Source organism: Akanthomyces muscarius, assembly GCF_028009165.1.
Source record: "Akanthomyces muscarius strain Ve6 chromosome Unknown contig_16, whole genome shotgun sequence".
Taxonomy (NCBI): domain Eukaryota; kingdom Fungi; phylum Ascomycota; class Sordariomycetes; order Hypocreales; family Cordycipitaceae; genus Akanthomyces; species Akanthomyces muscarius.
Window position 1 is genome coordinate 1,256,732 of NW_026611617.1, and position 18,412 is coordinate 1,275,143.

Sequence of the window (18,412 nt, forward strand, 5' to 3'; positions counted from 1 at the left end):
TCTAGTAGGTTAGACTAAACTAGTAATATTATTTATTACGCTCTTATAGTAGTCTCTTTACTTACTTATAGTAAGGTAATAATTTATTTAGTTATAATACTATAAGTAGTTTAACGTCCTATATACTAAGTAGTAGTAATAATCCTATAAGGTACTATTAGTAAAGAGTTTTAGTTACTAGATAATCCTTAGGTTTTTAGAATAATAGTAGAATTATTACTATCTCCTTACTACTCCCTTATTAGTAGCTTATAGCTATATAGTAGCTTCTTTATATATAATACCTCTAGTTGCCTATAACCTCCTACTAACTAATATGCCCTATAGGTGCCCTAATAATATTTTAAATTAAAAAGATAAATCTTAATATTTTAAAAACTATTAAAAATATTTAATTTAGTTATAAAAGCTTTATATATTAAATAAACTATAAAGAAAAAGTCTTTTTTAATAATATAGATAACTTTAATATATATTAGATTATTAATTATATTACTATATATATATTTTAATAGTTAAAAATAAGTAATATCTAATAGTTAGAGTATATATAATAAATAAGTAGGTATATATAATATAATTATATTATTTACCTTATAATATAACTTAAAATCTATAAAGTAATAACTTTTATATTTATTAAGAATTAATAGTTTATATTTATTAATTCTTTTAGTCTTTATATATAAATTAAAATACTTAAATTATTTTAAGTACTTTTTATTTATAGTCTATTTATTTTTAATAATAAAAATAGTTTAATTATAAAATAAAAGGCTATTTTTATATTAAAAGGAGAGATAAGTTTTACTTATAATAATAATAAATAAAAGAATAATAATACTAACTATACTAATATACTTTATTATTATTATTTAAATATAATTTCCTTTTTATATTTTTTAACCTTTTTAATATCTTTTTATATCTATAATAACTATTTTAAATAATATATAACTTATTATAAAGTCTATCTTATTAAAGTTATAAATCTCCCCTTTTTATATACTATATTTTATAATAGTATTTTTTATAAATTAAAATTAGTTTTAATATTACTTTAGATTTTTATATTAGACTTTTTAATAGTTAATTTAATATAATAAATATATAATAAGTTCTAAGTATTACTTAATAAAGTTTATAAACTAATACTTTCTAATTAAAATATTATATTTAAGCTCTAATATATAGTTAGTTATAGCTTTTATATTATATAAATAAGATAGCTAAGATTATATATTTAAATTAAAAATATATTAAATAAAAAGATTTTTTTCTTTATTTATTAGTTTTTAAGAGTATACTATTATATTAGCTTAGTTTAGTTATTCTTATTAATAATATATTAGTATTATTTATAATATATTATAAATATAAGCTATATTTTAAAGTAATAGTATAAAGTCTTTTTTTAAAGCCTTAAAGGTATTAATAATATCTTTTTTATTTAAAGTTAAAACTATTTTATCTTATTAAGTTAATAGAATTTAAATATAGTTAGTTAAAAAATAATATAAAGTAGCTTACTTATTTAGGTAGCTTACTTACTTATAAACTATATTAGTATATATAATTATTATATTAGTAATAGGCGTTAAGGAACTATTATAATTAGATTCTACTAGCTTTAGTTAGGTTAGATCTATTATAATATATTACTACTAGATAGTAAAATAAATTAGAATTAATTAAAACTATAATAGTATAGCTTCACTACTATACTAGTAGGTCTACTATAATAATAGATAGGGTGCCCCTTTTTTAATAGGCTATATATAGACTTAAAGTATATAATTTTATAAAAATATAAAAATACGCTAAAAAAGGGAAATTATTTATAATAGTGGGATTAATATTAGGTTCTAGTTAGTATTCGTATATAGGCTAGTATAAGTGTGTATAGGTAAAATTATTATTTTTCAGTATTTATATAGTACTCTACGCCTAGTAGAGCTTTATATTAAAAACCCTAACCCTTTTACCCTACTTATACTAAAAGTCTACACTAAGTGAGGCTCACTTCCCTCTTAATAGTACCTAAGGTATTATATTATATATATATTAAGTGTATTATCTAATATCACACTAATTTTAACTCTTTTTAGTAATACTAATATTTTTTCTAGGTTTACTCTAAAATCCTTTAGTTTAAATTTAATATTATAAGTAATAGGACTTATTTATACTTCTACTAATATTAATGACTCTAAGCTATATACATTAAAGAACTTTAGAAACGCGAGAACCTGTGGTGCTGTTCCGCAACCCGCTATAGTAGGTGTAGTTGGCTGAAAGTCGACGAGTGGAATTTTATGGCCTCGGCAGCTTAAGCATGACGCTAACAATGTATACGTCTTATTAAGCGAGAGGTCCCGGCCAATAATTTGAACCATCTCAAGGCCGCCTTGCTGACGAATTGTGACGAGCGCTGATGGGTTGTAGCCTTTTTCTGCACCGTTGTGCGCACCTTGTAGTGTGACTACCTTGTTCGCGGCCGGCTTGTCCATTAGGCCTTGCCGGGCTAGGTTTTCGGTACCATTGCTGCCGCTCGGCACTGCGTTCGCGACATATATGAGGGCCTGGCCTTCTTGTCCGACATTGAGCGTTCTGACAATGGTGGGCGGGTAAACTGTCAGATCCACCTCGTCCACTGTATCGCTATGTTCGTTGAGAATGTACATGCGCGAGTTGTCCGGGCTCGGCCACAGGCCGTGAGGCTCGACACCTGAGGACTTGATGGAGCCGACGTACTTCGGTGCTTGATTTGCGTCCAGCTGTACGTACATTTTGGTCTCGTTCGTGGCAGCAACGGTCACGAAGCCGTACGTGGTGCCATTGATAACAGCAAAATTGGGGTGGTTCGTCTCTGCTCCCGTATCTAACACCGAAACCACCTTCCGCTCCTTGAGTGAGATAACTGAAACTTTGCCAACCATTTTGTGTGCGACCCAAAGCCTGTCGCCGTCGGCAGACAGCATCATATCTGAGGAAAACTTGTCCGCAAGCCCTTTAATGGTCGCCGTCTGACGGCGGCTCGCCACGTCGATGATAGAGATGTAGGTGCCATTAATGTGGTTAGAATACGCAGTCCTACCATCCGGGCTAAACAGTACTTTGCTCGGTCCACCTTGAGAGGGAATGCGGTCAATAACACCCCCGTTGATGCCGTCAATGACAGTAATGTTGTTAACGCCACGGGTGCCGACCCAGACGGTGCGGTTATCGGCTGCGAAGAAAGCCTCGTGAGCGTTGCGGTCGGTGTACGTTTGCGAGATGATCTTGTTGTCGGCGCACCGAATTACCGTCGCCGTATTCGTCGTCACACTTAGTGACACGATATACTTGCCGTCCCTGGAGAAGCCAAGTCCGTGTGTGTTGACAGACTTTAGGTATTGCGGGTTCAGCACGGCACCCAGACGCGTGTCTCCTAGACTGATAGTACCTAGCACTTTTCCCGTGGCAGGTTGTATGACGGTGATGGTATTCGACGACTGGTCTCCCGTGTAGATGCGATCGGCGTGAGAGATGGGTTGGGCGACGCCGCCGGGGGCTGGGGCCTGCACTTGCCCCTGCGCTACGGCAATTCGCAAGAGAAAAACAATGGATGCAAGTGCGAACTTCATGGCTTTTTTAGTGCAACAATCTGCTTTCGCAATAAAGGAATCATCAGAAAGAGACAACAGTTAACCTTATATAAATATAACATTCTTAGCGCCGGGTTTCACTTTCGTCCATTTCCCGATAGTGACATTAATAAGACCGTGCCAAACTCGGCAAAGCCGTGACTCAGCCTAAGCTCTTCGTCTCGTGTCTCACAAACATCCCCCTTAATAATTCTAGCAATCCGCTGTACTACTACAGTAATGGCTCATGTGTTTTTCATTTCCACGAATAGGATGTTGACAGCTATTGGAAGATTGCCAGATGTGGGGCAAGTGGGCCAGAAAGCGGGAAACACGGATATATAGAAAGGTGTCACTGCCGTGACACCCGTGGAGTGACGTAATTTGTCATGGTTTAGACCCTAAAGGAGACTCGAGCTAAAGCCCTTATTATATTATTACTATAAGATAGATTATAACTATATAGTTATAATACTTATATCTTATAGTTACTTACTTTACTACTATTTTAGTTAATATATAAATAACATTTTAAAATATATTTAGGATTTTTACTTTTTTAGTTTTCTTTATTCTCTTTTCTTATTATAAGATTATTAAATAAATTAAATAATATTTTTAAACTAAAATAGTTAATATATATACTTTTTAATATTAAAAAACTAATATTAATAACTTTTTTATAATTAATAATTCATATAGTTTATAAGTAAGTAAGCTATATAGGTAAGTGGGCTATATTATATAACCTTATACTTTAGAATATATTAGAATAAAAGAATAAAAGTTCTAGTTAATAAAAACTATTTAGAATCCACTAAAGAAGTAATATCTATTACCTTCCTATATATCCTAGAATTATAGCTAATTTTACTATAATTTTTATAGCGCTAATAGTAGGTTTTTATAAAGGTACTAGGCTTTAGCCCACTATTAAAACTAAGACAGTATAGGTTAGGCGTCGGCTAGCTAAGCTTTAGGAGGACTTTACTAAGACCCTAATTAAACTCCACACTAACTCTATATAAAACCTAAACTACTATAAAATAGAAAAGACTCCTCCTTTTTCTTCCTCTCCTTAAAAGAGTTAAAACTAATTATAATACCTATTTATAGCTACCTTAAGGCTAGTTTATAATAATTAACTCTTTTTATTAAGTAAATATATAATAGAAGGCTACTAAACTTATAAAGAGCCTTTAAGTAAGTACTATTCTCTTTAAGAATAAAATAAAGTACTATAAGAGTAAAATACCCTTATATAAGCCTAAATAAGGGTAGTATAAGAATAACTCTAAGCCCTATATAGTATAAAGAACCTACCCTACTATATTACCTAAGGCCCTGTAAGGTGCTGTCGGCGAAGAGCTTCAGTCACTAGATGATCCTTAGGTTTTTAGAATGATGGTGGAATTATCGCTGCCTCCTCGCTACTCCCTCGTCGGCAGCCCGCAGCTATATAGTAGCTTCTTCGCACGTGATACCTCTGGTTGCCTATAACCTCCTACCAACCAACGTGCCCTGTGGGTGCCCTGACAGGCTGCCCTTCCTTCTCACGCGCCGTCCCGGCGCGAAGCCTTCTCTCCTTCTGCTTCCCTATATACGCGCGGCTAGTACGCTGTCACTCCGTACTGCTTCCATCTCGGAGGTTCGCCTCTTATGCGGTCACGGGGCTAGGGTTCGCTTCGCAATTCACTTTTCTCTTAGTGACGTCGTCACTGCCTGTGTATTGCTGCTTACACGTCACGGAGTCGAAGCTTCTTCGTAGCGAGCCCGTTGTTTATTTAACTCGGTTCTAGCGCCTTCTAGCCTCCTTTGCAATAAGCTTCACTTTGTTCTTATATTGCGTACTGTTCGTCCTGCATTATAGCGTTAGCTTATGCCTCCGCTGTGTGCTCTGTGTGTGTGCGCGGTGACTTGCCTTCGTATTATCGCTTCCTTTCTATTCTCGAGTTTAGCTGTCTTTCACCTTTATTCTTGCCTTCTTAGCCACCTCGCTGGCCCTAGCGAGCTCTCACAATAATAAATAGCTGCTGAAGACTTGATTTCCTGCTTCTTCTTTCCTTCTTCCTTTAATAACCTCGAATTGTACGTTTTGGCATTATCTTTGCGTTTACTTTGCGCGTTATTATCTTATTCGCCGCTAACTCGATTTACAGATTGCCAAGTTTAGCCGCCCCGCCGCTGCTGTTTTTTTTTTGTATGTTCGCTTGTTGCTTGGTTTGGCGAGGTCGCAGCTAATTCGCGCGCAGAATTAAATAACTTTTTTTTTTTAAAAAGAAATCATCATGTAGGTTCGCTGCTTCCTCGCTGGGTCCTCGCTAACTTATCGTAGGTCTGCCGTTCCTACCGCAGCCCCCTTCCCTTTCGTGTAAGTCTGCGCGAGTTTGAGGTGGGTTTATAGCTAACTCGCTGCTTAGTACTATGCAGCTCTATATAAGCGAGAACAAGAAGGGTCTGCGTATTGTTAGCCTGTAAGTGCTTCCTTATCGCGTCGTTTTCGCTGCTAACTCGTATTGAAGTTAGGATGCTAGGTGCCGCCGCTGCCTTGGGCAGCTTATCGATAAGGGTGCCCCTTATCAATATCTGCAGACTGATAGTAAGTACCCTTTTCCCTACTAGTTCCCTATGACCTAACCGCGAGCTAGACAAGTCGCAGAAGTGTTTTCGCTGTTAAGACGGTGGCAAACCTTGCGTCGCGCTTACTGTGAGCGAGCAGCGAGTTTTCGACTCGCTCTGGGCTGCCTGTTGCTGTGGTGATTCGGTAAGTAGTTCCTTTTCTCCCTTCGCCTTCGCCGCTGACTCGCCGCTAGGGCCCTGTTCTCGAGGGTCTTTTAACCCAGGCTTGGAAGGTGCTGGGTTGTACCGACGAGGTCGTTGCGACCTCGCGGGGTCTGAAGCGCCGCGCCGACGCTGCTGCGGACCGGGGCGCTCGCGCTGACGCCGCTGCGCGCGCGCAGATTTTCTGCGCGAGAATGGCCCACTACCAGGGCGTCGTCGCCGCCGCTATGGCTGTAAGTTTGCTACTTTCTCGTAGCGTCTTCGAAGCTAACTTGTGTGTAGGCAGATCTCGATATCGAGGTCCCGCCGGTGCCGGCCCTGCCGGATTTCGGTTAGGATGACAAGGAGGAGGAGGAGGAGTAGGCGCTGCGCCCTTATTGTGTTGTCGCTGGCCCTTAGGTAAAAGTGTTTTTAAGAAAAGTGGAGTTTTAATACTGCGAGCTCGATTTGAGCTCGAACTGTCTTTATGGCGTGTTCGTAGCGATAAATTTATTAATAAAAGTCGCTATTTTTCCCCGCTTCTTTTTCACTTCTCCCTCGCCTCTTTTACTCTATAAACTTAATTCGTAGTTAGGGCTATAGCCTTAGCTTGTACTTTTTAGGTAGCGTTAGATCTGTAAAGTCGCTGCGCTTAACCTAGGAGTTTTCTGTGTCACTATAGCCCTCCTATTTTACTTTAAAGAGCCTTTATTTGCTGTTATATTTGTGCCTTATGATTTCTTCGACCACGTACTTGTCATCGTTCTTAAACGGGGCTCGCACATCTAGCGCTATACTCTTACGGCGATTATATAGTTTAAGGCTAGACATGTTAAACACGTTATAAATTCTTAAGCCCTAGGGTAGGTCCAGTTTATATACTCGTTTAGCTGTCCTGATCGCTAAGATGATCTAAAAAGGTCCCGCGTACTTCTCTACGAGTTTGCGGGTAGGTCGTGTTAGTTTCAGATTTTTTATTGACAGTAATACCTAGTCCCCTGCCTTATATTCTTTAGGCTGCTTTTTATTATTATAGTATCTTGCATACTACTTGTTAGCTTCTTATATGCATTTCGCAGCGTTTTTGTATACGATAAGTATTTCTTTTATGCGTTCCTAGGCTTATACATTGCCTGTATCTAGGGTGGGTACTAAAGGGTGGGTAGGCGTGTAGCCTAGCAGCAACTTCGCAGGTATATTACGGATTGCTGCTTGCCAGCTTGTGTTATAAGCGAATTGTGCTATAGATAGTTTTTCAACCCAATCGGTCTATTCAGTGTTGTAGAATACGCGCAGGTAGTGTTCTAGCGCCTGATTCATACGTTCTGTTAGGCCGTCTGTTTGTGGGTGGAATGCGACACTAAGTCGCCGCTTGCACGCCATAAGGTAGCAGAAGCTTCTCCAAAAGCCGGATATAAAGATACTACCTCGGTCTAAGACAATACCTTTAGGTGCTCTATATACCGCGATAATTTTCTTATAGAAGATTTCCGTGAGTCTATCGCTAGATAGGTGTGTGTTTGTAGCGATATAGATGTTATATCGCGTCGCCCTATCTACTATTACTAGTATCGCGTTATATTTACTATGTTGCCCCTATTATTCTGGTAATCCGGTAATAAGGTCTATTAATATTTCTTCGAACAGGCGAGATAGCGGCGGTAATAGTGTAAGGAGGCTATAAGGTCGATACGTTCTGGGTTTTGTTATTTAACACACGTGATAGTGTTTTACATATATGTTAATATCACGTCTTATTCCCTGCTAGAAGAAAGACATAGCTACTTTATGTAGTGTCCGGCGAGTTCCCTAGTGTCCCGTAGTGAGGTTATTATGGTATAATTATAAGATCTCTACCCTCTCTCTAAGTGGCACGTAGATTCTCCCCCTATTCACTAAGAGGCCTGCCACGTTTACCGCCTAGTGGACTCCCTGGATTCTCAGGTCTTCCTCGCCGCTATCACATAGTGCTTTCCTGGTTCGCTTAATAAAGACGTCTCCTTGTTAGGCCGCTAGCAGCTGCTCTTATAGCGTTTTCTCGCTTAGTGCGTTGTCTGTGTTATCACTGCTTCTTTACGGCGCGTTCTCTGGCTGCTCATCGCTCTCGGCCACCTGGGTGCTCCTCTGGCTCGCCCTAGTACGGCGAATTCTTACGTTATACCTGTTGTTCCCTGTTTGTATAAAACGGTTTAAGAATCGCGGTAGTAGTTGTTCCACACGTAGCTTATTTGCATCTATTTCGTGGTCCGCTCGGCGCGATAAAGCATCCGCGGGGTTATACTTACCTGGTCTAAAAATGATTCTGAAGTCATATAGAGATAGTTCGTCCATTACTGCTACTTGCCTGTGTGACAGCGTCTTCTTCTCCGCGAGATAGCTGTGGTTCAGGTGGTCTGTGATAACGTCAATAGTTGCTACCGGGTAGACTAGGTAGTGTCTCCACTGGCGGAATGCCACCAAAATTGCCAGCATCTCTGTATCTGGTGTTTAGTAATTTAGTTCGGCTCCTCGTAACTTCCTTAATAAAAACGCTACGGGATGCTAGCGAGTTCCCTGTAATTATGATAGTATTGCTCTGATCGCGAAGTCCGACGCGTCTGTTTCTACGTGTGTGCGGGCTTTTGGATCGAACTGCGTGAGTACGGGCGCTTTCCTGAATAATAGCTTAAGGTGCTGGAATGCCTGTAATTCGCGGATATTTAGCGTGAATTTCGCTAGTACGCCTCCCTTTGTTTTTTCCGTTAGAGGTGCCGCGATCTTGTTGAAGTTCTTAATAAATCGCCTATAGAAATTTATGAACCCTACGAATACCTGGATTTCTTTGATGGTAGTAGGTCGCGGCTAGTTCGCCACTCCTTTAACGTGTTCTAGATCTATTTCGATTTTACCCGGTTTAATAATAAAGCTAAGGAATTTGACTGTGTTTATGTTAAACTCACACTTTTCTAAGTTCAAAAATAGTCCAGCCTTACGTAGCTTTACGAGGACCTAGCGAACGTGCTGCGAATAGTCTGCGGGGTCCCTACTAAAGACTAAAATGTCGTCTAGGTATATAATACAGATATAATTGATATCCTCGTGTAGGGTAGTATTAACGTATTCTTAAAATGACACAGGCGCTCCGGTTAGCCCAAATAGCAATACCAAGTACTTAAAGTGTCCGAATCGATAGCGAAATGCCGTCTTCTACTCGTCGCCCTTGTGGATTCTTAGCCGCCTATACGCGTCTTTTATGTCCAGCTTGGTGTAGAACTTAGCGCCCTATAGTCGATTAATTATTTCTGTGATTAGGGGTAGTGGCGCCCTGTTTTTCTTAGTGATTTGGTTAAGGCTATAATAATTAACGTATAAGCGGAGTTTTCCCCCCTTCTTCGGTACGAATAAGACAGGAGCTCCCGCTAAGCTAGTAGATCTTCTGATCTATCCTTATTTTAGCCCTTTATCGATGAAGTTGCGTAGCTTATGTAGCTCTCTCGCTGCGAGGGGGTAGATAGGTCCCTATAGTGGCGTCTTGCCGTCTTCTAGTTCGATGGCGTGTGTGGGCCTATGTAACGGTGGCAACTTCGCAGCTTTTTCGGGTGAGAAGAGCTCTGCGAATTCCTGGTATTCTCGCGGTAACCTCGCGCGTATTCCTTCTATGGTTATAGTAGGTGGGTCCGGCTGGCCTACCGCTAGTATTATCCCGAATTTAGCGTTCTTTACAGCCCTTCGGGCTCCTTTCGAGTTCGATACTATCTTGATATCTTTCATATTAATGCCATAGTTCTAATAGTCTAGGCCGCTATAGATTAAAACGTTTTGTTCTCTGATCTATTACTAACTGAGGATAAAGTCCTCTAAGGATGTTATAACTAAGAAGGGAACTCATATCTCCTTTCTGCGCCTAAGGTCGTCTATAACTTGTAGCGTTTTAGTAACTTCCCCGTTTGCCTAGACTCCTTTTTTAGTTAAAGGATGTGTTAGTACGGTCGGTTTAAGGAAGCTACGGACTTCCGATCCTTCCACTATACGCTCGTCGATAATATTTAGATCGCTCCCTATGTCAATCATTACTGTCACTTCTTCCTAGCCGTGTCTTATTTGCGCCTTCGCTACGACCTTATATCGAGGGTAGATTTAATAGTGGACCTTATCCTATTATGTCTCCTCTGTCTAGCGGTTCTTAATTGGGCTATTATTTAGGTACGTCGCTGTGTCCTCACTCTAAGCTATCCGCTTCACCCTAGTAATTTTCAGCCAATCCCTATACTTATTAGTAGTATAACTTCCTCCTCTATAGATAGTGTAATTATCTACAGAGTAGTTTCTTTATAAGTAGTTGCCCCCACATTTGAAACATCCTATAGAGAAGTCCCTGCTAATACGCGGCGTATCTATAGCGTTCTGGTTACTTCGTAGCTTATTTTCATCTAACGTGGCGGGTCAAGGCCTCAGGATTATCTCAGCTTGTAGGGTTATGCCCACCGCTCTTTTAGTGTTCTCTGCACAGGACTCTAGCTCCTTCCACGTTATAGGATCGCTGCTACTGCTTATCGCCGTTTAGAGCCTATAACTAAGTCCCTCTAGAGCCATTATGATTTAGAAGCTAAGGGGTAGAGGATCTAGCAGCTCCATTACGGCGTTCTCCATTCGACGTAGATACTTCCTCACCGGCTCATTAGTGTTATGTTTATACCTTAGGAGGTCGCGGGTCGCTCGCCGTGCCCTGACGTTTTTATCCCCCAGTTCTTCTTTACACTAGATGTCGAAGTCTTCCCAGGTAACTCCCCTGTAAGTTCCCTGTAAAGTCGTAGTGAAGTAGCGGGCCCATCGCGTCTACGCCTCTCCTTGTAGACACTGTGCTGCGTGTATTACCCTATCGAGGTCATCTATATAGTCTTCCGCGTGCGCCTGGAAGTGCGTTTATAAGGTGACTATAAAGCTCATATACTCCTAGAACGATCGTCCGGTGAATACTGCGCTGGGGAGCTTCGTTGTCGCCGCGCGTTTCCTGCGAATTGGTTCCTTTAAGAGGTTTTCCAATTCTAGAGTTACCGCGATTAGCTGCCCTTTTGCCAGCTACTCATAGTATGCTGCTAGCTATGCTCGTTTCTGTTCCTCCACTGCTTTCTAGATGCTAACTCGTATCTCCTCCGCTGTCATTAAGCTGATGGCCGTGCTTACCATGCTGCCTGGTAGGTCGGACTGAACTGGCGATGTTGTTCGTTGCGCTCTCACGGCGGTCTCTCCGCTTACTTATAGCGAGGTAATAATTTGTTCGGTCATAGTGCTGTAAGTAGTTCGGCGTCCTATATGCTAGGTAGTAGCGATAATCCTATAAGGTGCTATCGGCGAAGAGCTTCAGTCACTAGATGATCCTTAGGTTTTTAGAATGATAGTGGAATTATCGCTGCCTCCTCGCTACTCCCTCGTCGGCAGCCCGCAGCTATATAGTAGCTTCTTCGCACGTAATACCTCTGGTTGCCTATAACCTCCTACCAACCAACGTGCCCTGCGGGTGCCCTGACAGGCCCCCTAATCTAACTAAATAATAATACCTATATATCTAAAAGGAAACCTCTCTTACCTAAAAAGAAGTATAATAGTAAATTAGATTTATTCTAAGGTTAGAAAAAGGTAATTAAGTATAAACTAGAAATTAATATAGACTTTATTAGTCTATTAAAGTCTTAGTTTATATATATTTAGAATAACCTTAGTCTAACTAACTAATAAATAGTTACTATATACTTTAAAAAGGGCGGCTAATATAGTAATATAAATCTATATAATTTCCTTTATTATTTAAGTAGAGTATTTAATAACTTATATTAATAAAAACTTACTTTAAATAGAATTAGTTAACTATAATAAAAGGAATAAGAGTCTTTTTTTAAGTTCTATATCTACTTTAAGTAATAGCTAGCCTTAATAGAAGGTCTATTATAAATAGATAATATTAAACTAAATAAACTTTATCCTACACTTTTAGACACTATAAGATATCTTACTATTAGCTAAAAGGTTTCTAAAAGCTATTATAATACTACTATATAATAACTATAATCCCTTATTATTAAGTAAGAATCTTACTAAATTAAAGTAATATTAAAACTACCTTTAAATAAGAGAAACTAATATTATATTAATTATAAAGGGGATTTTACTATAATAGGAATTAATATACTCTTAATACCTCTTTAAACTATAATTCCTAATACTTAAAGTAACTTAGGGTAGAAATAAGCTTTATAGGTTTTATAAGAAATTATATAGGTATAATAAGAATCTAATACCTATCTTAAATATAAGTAAAATAAGTACTATATTAAGGAATATAAGTTTATATAGGCCCTCCCCCTAATAGATATTAATTAACCTAATACTAGCTTAGAACCTAATAAATCTACTATAAGTTTAGAAAATAATAAACCTTAAAGAAAAGTCTTCTCTTAAAGTAATTAGAATAGTTAGTCTTAAATAATATACTAAGTATTAAATTATAAAATAAAATAGTTTAAAAGTAGGTAGAAAAAAGAATAAATACCTAACCCTTCCTAATACTAGTTATATTAGAGGCTTTTATATTACTTAATATTCTTATAGACTTAAATTATAACTATTATAAAGCTATTTAAGAGAGTATAACTAAGTAATTAGGCCTTTAACTTATACCCTTACCTATTAAATAGAATATCTAATTAATAGTAAAAAAAGGCTTTAAGTTTATAGTCTCTTATATAATATAAATAAGTATTAATATTAATAACTAGTCTTTTCTAATATTATTTTATATTATCCTCTTATTAGCTTATACTATTATTTTAGGCCTTATATAATTAAAACACTATAATCTAGTCCTAAATATAAATATAAGCTATATATATATATATATAATTAACTTTAAACTAATAAATATATATACTAAATAAAAGGTTAAAGGTATAAAGATATTCTTTACTTAATAGATATTAACTTTATAGAGTATTAAAATATAAATATATAGAAATTAGTAAGAAAGTTCTAATACTTATTATAAGTAATATAGTTAATAAATAAGTCGCTTAAATAAGTAAGTCGCCTATATTCTCTAACCTTTTACCCTTTAACTATTAATAACTTAATTATAATATAGAAGAATATCTAAAATTAATTAAAATCCTCTTTTTTACTAATATCTATATCTATAATATAAGTATATATATTATAGCTAGTCTAGTTATATATATTATATTACTAACTATATATTTTAACCCTTACTTTATAATAACTATAAGCTTATATTTTATCCTTTATTTAAGTATTAATATCTATTTATTCTTTTAAATCTCTTATATCTTATATAAAAAGAGATCTTTTAATTTATAGCCTTATTTTTTTAGCCTACTAATACTTACTAACTAGCTTATTTATAGTTTTAAAGCCTTATATTTAAGTATATAAAGATATAACCTTATATATAATAACTATTAATATAGTTTATAAGTAAGTAAGCTATTTAAGTAAGTAAACTACTTTATATTATTTTTTAATTAATTATATTTAAACTCTATTAACTTAATAAGATAAAATAGTTTTAACTTTAAATAAAAAAGATATTATTAATACCCTTAAGGCTTTAAAAAAAGACTTTATATTATTATTTTAAAGTATAATTTATATTTATAATATATTATAAATAATATTAATATATTATTAATAAGAATAATTAAACTAAACTAATATAATAATATACTCTTAAAAATTAATAAATAAAGAAGAAAATCTCTTTATTTAATATATTCTTAATCTAGATATATAATTTTAGCTATCTTACTTATATAATATAGAAGTTATAATTAACTATTAATTAAAACTTAAATATAATATTCTAATTAAGAGATACTAATTTATAAACTTTATTAAGTAATATTTAGAACTTATTATATATTTATTATATTAAATTAATTATTAAAGAGTTTAATATAAAAATCTAAAGTAATATTAAGACTAGTTTTAACTTATAGAAAATACTATTATAAAATATAATATATATAAAAGGGAGAGATTTATAATTTTAATAAGATAGGCTTTATAATAGGCTAAATATTATTTAAAATAGTTATTATAAGTATAAAAAGATATTAAAAAGGTTAGAAAATATAATAAGAAAATTATATTTAGGTAATAATAATAAAGTATATTAGTATAATTAGTATTATTATTTCTATATTTATTATTATTATTATAAGTAAAACCTATCTCTTTTTTTAATATAAAAATAGCTTTTTATTTTATAACTAAACTATTTTTACTACTAAAAATAGATAGACTATAAATAAAAAGTACTTAAAATAACTTAAATATTTTAATCTATATATAAAAACTAAAAGAATTAGTAAATATAAGCTATTAATCCTTAATAGGTATAAAAGTTATTACTTTATAGATTTTAAGTTATATTATAAGGTAAATAATATAATTATATTAGATATACCTACTTATTTATTATATATATTCTTACTATTAGATATTACCTATTTTTAGCTATTAAAATATATATATAATAATATAGTTAATAATTTAATATATATTAAAGTTATTTATATTATTAAAAAAGAATTTCTCTTTATAGTTTATTTAATATATAAAGCTTTTATAACTAAATTAAATATCTTTAGTAGTTTTTAAAGTACTAAGATTTATCCTTTTAATTTAAAATATATTATTTTATAACTTAATATAAAGTTATAGACTTTACTACCTTCTAGTTATAAAGGTACTAGGCTTTAGCCTACTATTATAACTAAGATAGTATAGGTTAAGTGTTAGCTAGCTGAGCTTAGGGTTGACTTCGCTAAGACCCTAGTTAAACTCTATACTAACTTCGTATAAAACCTAGACTACTATAAAACAGGAAGGGCTCGCTATCTTCCTATTTCTTCTCTTTCTTCTCTTTAAGAGAGTTAATAACAATTATAACGCCTATTCACAGACGCCCTAGGGCTAGTCTATAACACTAGTATTACTAATAGTTAAGAACTTCCCTAACTTCTAAAAACCCCTAATAACCTAATAGAGGCTTTATTTTAAATAGAATATATTAAAAAAAGGATAAGGATCTATTAGAGTAGCTCTTTAAGTAAAATTATTATAAATATCTTTTAATTATTAAAATATATAATAAAAGTAATATAATAGATAATATTAATATAAGAATAAATTAATAAGTTAAAAATAATAAATATATAACTTTTTTAGTACTAATATATAAAAAAAAATACTTATAAACTAGAAGATATTTTACTTTAAAAGCTAGTAAAAATTTAACTACTTAGTTATAAGAGAAGGGTTAAAGAAGATATAATAAGTCTAAAAGTCTAGGTCTATTAATATAGCCTAAATTATACTATTAGTACTATAATAATTATAGTAAAATTAGCTATAATTCTAAGATATATAAAAAAATAATAAAAATCATTTCTTTAGATAATTATAATTAATATTTATAAACTAGATTTTATTTTAGTTTATTAAAGTATATTTTCTATTATAAGGTCTTAGAAGGTAGCTTACTTACTTAGATGGCCTACTTATAAACTATATTATACTTTTTTTAAAATTATTAAGTATATTAAGACTTTTAGTTAAAAAGCTATTTAAGTAATTAGTAATTTATTTTTTTAAAATTAAAGACTATAAAATCACTTTATTTACTATACTTAGTATCTAAAAGACCTAAGATTTAGCTAATCTTAAATATAAGTTTAAAAGACTTAATATTATAAACTAAAGTTCTAAAATAGAAATAACCTTTTTAAAATTAAAATAGGTAATTCTAGTACCTTAAAAACTACTTTAAATATTTTCTTTTATAATAAACTTATTAAAAGTATTAAAAAATATAAAAAAGAAGTCTTTTATAGTAATATATATAATACTAGTCTTTATAAGACCTTTAATTTATTACCTATAAGTCTTTTTTAGTAAACTAAAATAGCTAATATCTAAAAGTTAGAATATATAAGAAAAATATATAGGTATATAAAAGGTAATAATATTTTTCTTTTAGTAGAAAAGCTTAAAAGTAGTTAAGTAGTAACTTTTATAGCTATTTAGAATTAGGAGATAATAACTACCCTTTTTTTAATCTTTTATATATTTATTAAAATACTTAATCTAATTTATACTAATTTTATTTATTATTTAGCTATTTAAACTTATATTAATATACTAATCTAAAAGTAGATATTTATCTTTATACTAAAATATAAAGTATTTTTAGCTTTTTATTATAATATATAGTAGTACTATTAAGCCCTAAGAATTTATTACTTAAATTATAATAACCTATTTTTTATTATTAAACTATACTACTTTTACTTTTTTAACCTAATTAGAGCTTATAATAACTATTCTTATTATAATAAAGTTGTAAGGTGCTGTCGGCGAAGAGCTTCAGTCACTAGATGATCCTTGGGTTTTTAGAATGATGGTGGAATTATCGCTGCCTCCTCGCTACTCCCTCGTCGGCAGCCCGCAGCTATATAGTAGCTTCTTCGCACGTGATACCTCTGGTTGCCTATAACCTCCTACCAACCAACGTGCCCTGCGGGTGCCCTGACAAAAGTCTATTAGAAATTTAGTCTTATTAAAGTTATAAATATTAGACTTTATAATATTATATTTTATAATTATATTCTTTAAAAGTATAAACTAATTATAAATAATAGTTAGATCTTTATATTTAGCTCTTTAATAATTATATCTTTATTAAAAATATATAATAAGCTTTTATTATTATTATATAAGGTTTTTTACCTAATATACTCTAATATATCTATTATTATACTTAGTAAATAGTTAATTTATTATATCTTCTATATTTATATACTAAAAGGGAAGTCCTTATAAATCTAACTAGAGAATATATTTTATTATAGCTTTTTCTTTTAAATTAGTAAGTTTTTTTAAATTAGGTATAAAGTTATATTATATAATTTAGCTATTATATTAGTTATAAATAGTTATTTAAGGTATATTATAGATTAATATAGCTTCTTTATAACTTAGTTTTAGGTCTTTTTTAAGAGCTTAAAGGGTAAGAATAATACCTATCTCTTTTAAAAGGATTTCTATAAATCGTTATTAAGTAATAGAAGTACTAAGACGAAGGGTGCTAAAAACTAGGTGGAGTGGGTGACTCGCTTATTTAAGCGACTCGCTTATTAACTACGTTAATTAATTATTTAAAAAGTAATAAACATTTCTTTATACTTTAATTACCTTATTATATACTATATATTAGGTGTGTTTATATTAGATATTGCCTTTTATCTATATAATTCTATTAGTCTATACCGCTAGTAGTGGACTTGCTAATTTATCTAACTCTACCCCCTATTGCTGCTAATTTCCAATCTAACTGTACTATAGTTGTGGTGGACTGGGTTAGTAGGCTAGCTTAATCTGCACACAAATAGTTCAGTCACGTAAAGTAAAGTAAAGCTAGCCAAGATCTGAGTATACATGAGACGAATTTCTTTCCTGTTTAACCGACTCCAGTCTAGGCGTCTGCGGGCTCTGCGCCTGGTGTTGTGTTGTTGGCAACTGGTGGCGACCCCGCATATATCTAGCGGACCGCGTCAGTCATCTCTCGGCACAAGAAGCCATCCACCGTCAGGTCAAAAAATAAACAAAAGGAATGACCATGCGATTCATCAAAAGACACACAGAATCATCATTGCAACTTCTGATGCTAAATATGTTCCGCAGCCGCCCCATAGGCAAGCGAAATCTCTGAAAGACCCTTGAACAGGGCCTAAGAAATAGAACAATCGGACTACTGCCCATGTAGACAGGCAGAGGTGATAAATTGAGTACAGTTTATATTCAAATACAAATCAAGATGACGATAATGCAACAAATCAAGATAAAACGAAGGAAATTTACAAAGGAAAGAAATATCGACCAATACCGTCGCCACACGCCTACGCGCCACTCGCCCACACGGCCATCACGTTCGTAACAGAGGCCACGCAGTTCAACCGGCCACTACCAGGGCCATG

The 18,412-nt window shown here is 33.5% G+C and overlaps 1 protein-coding gene across 1 annotated transcript; it reads right to left on the reverse strand.

The window, feature by feature from the left end:
- Positions 1 to 2,223: 2,223 nt before the first annotated feature.
- On the reverse strand, positions 2,224 to 3,626 carry LMH87_008467 (uncharacterized protein; the record flags this gene model as incomplete). Its single annotated transcript, XM_056198730.1, has 2 exons — positions 2,224 to 2,272; positions 2,347 to 3,626. 2 exons carry the CDS (start codon positions 3,624 to 3,626, stop codon positions 2,224 to 2,226), a joined length of 1,329 nt encoding a protein of 442 aa, XP_056057568.1.
- Positions 3,627 to 18,412: the final 14,786 nt, after the last annotated feature.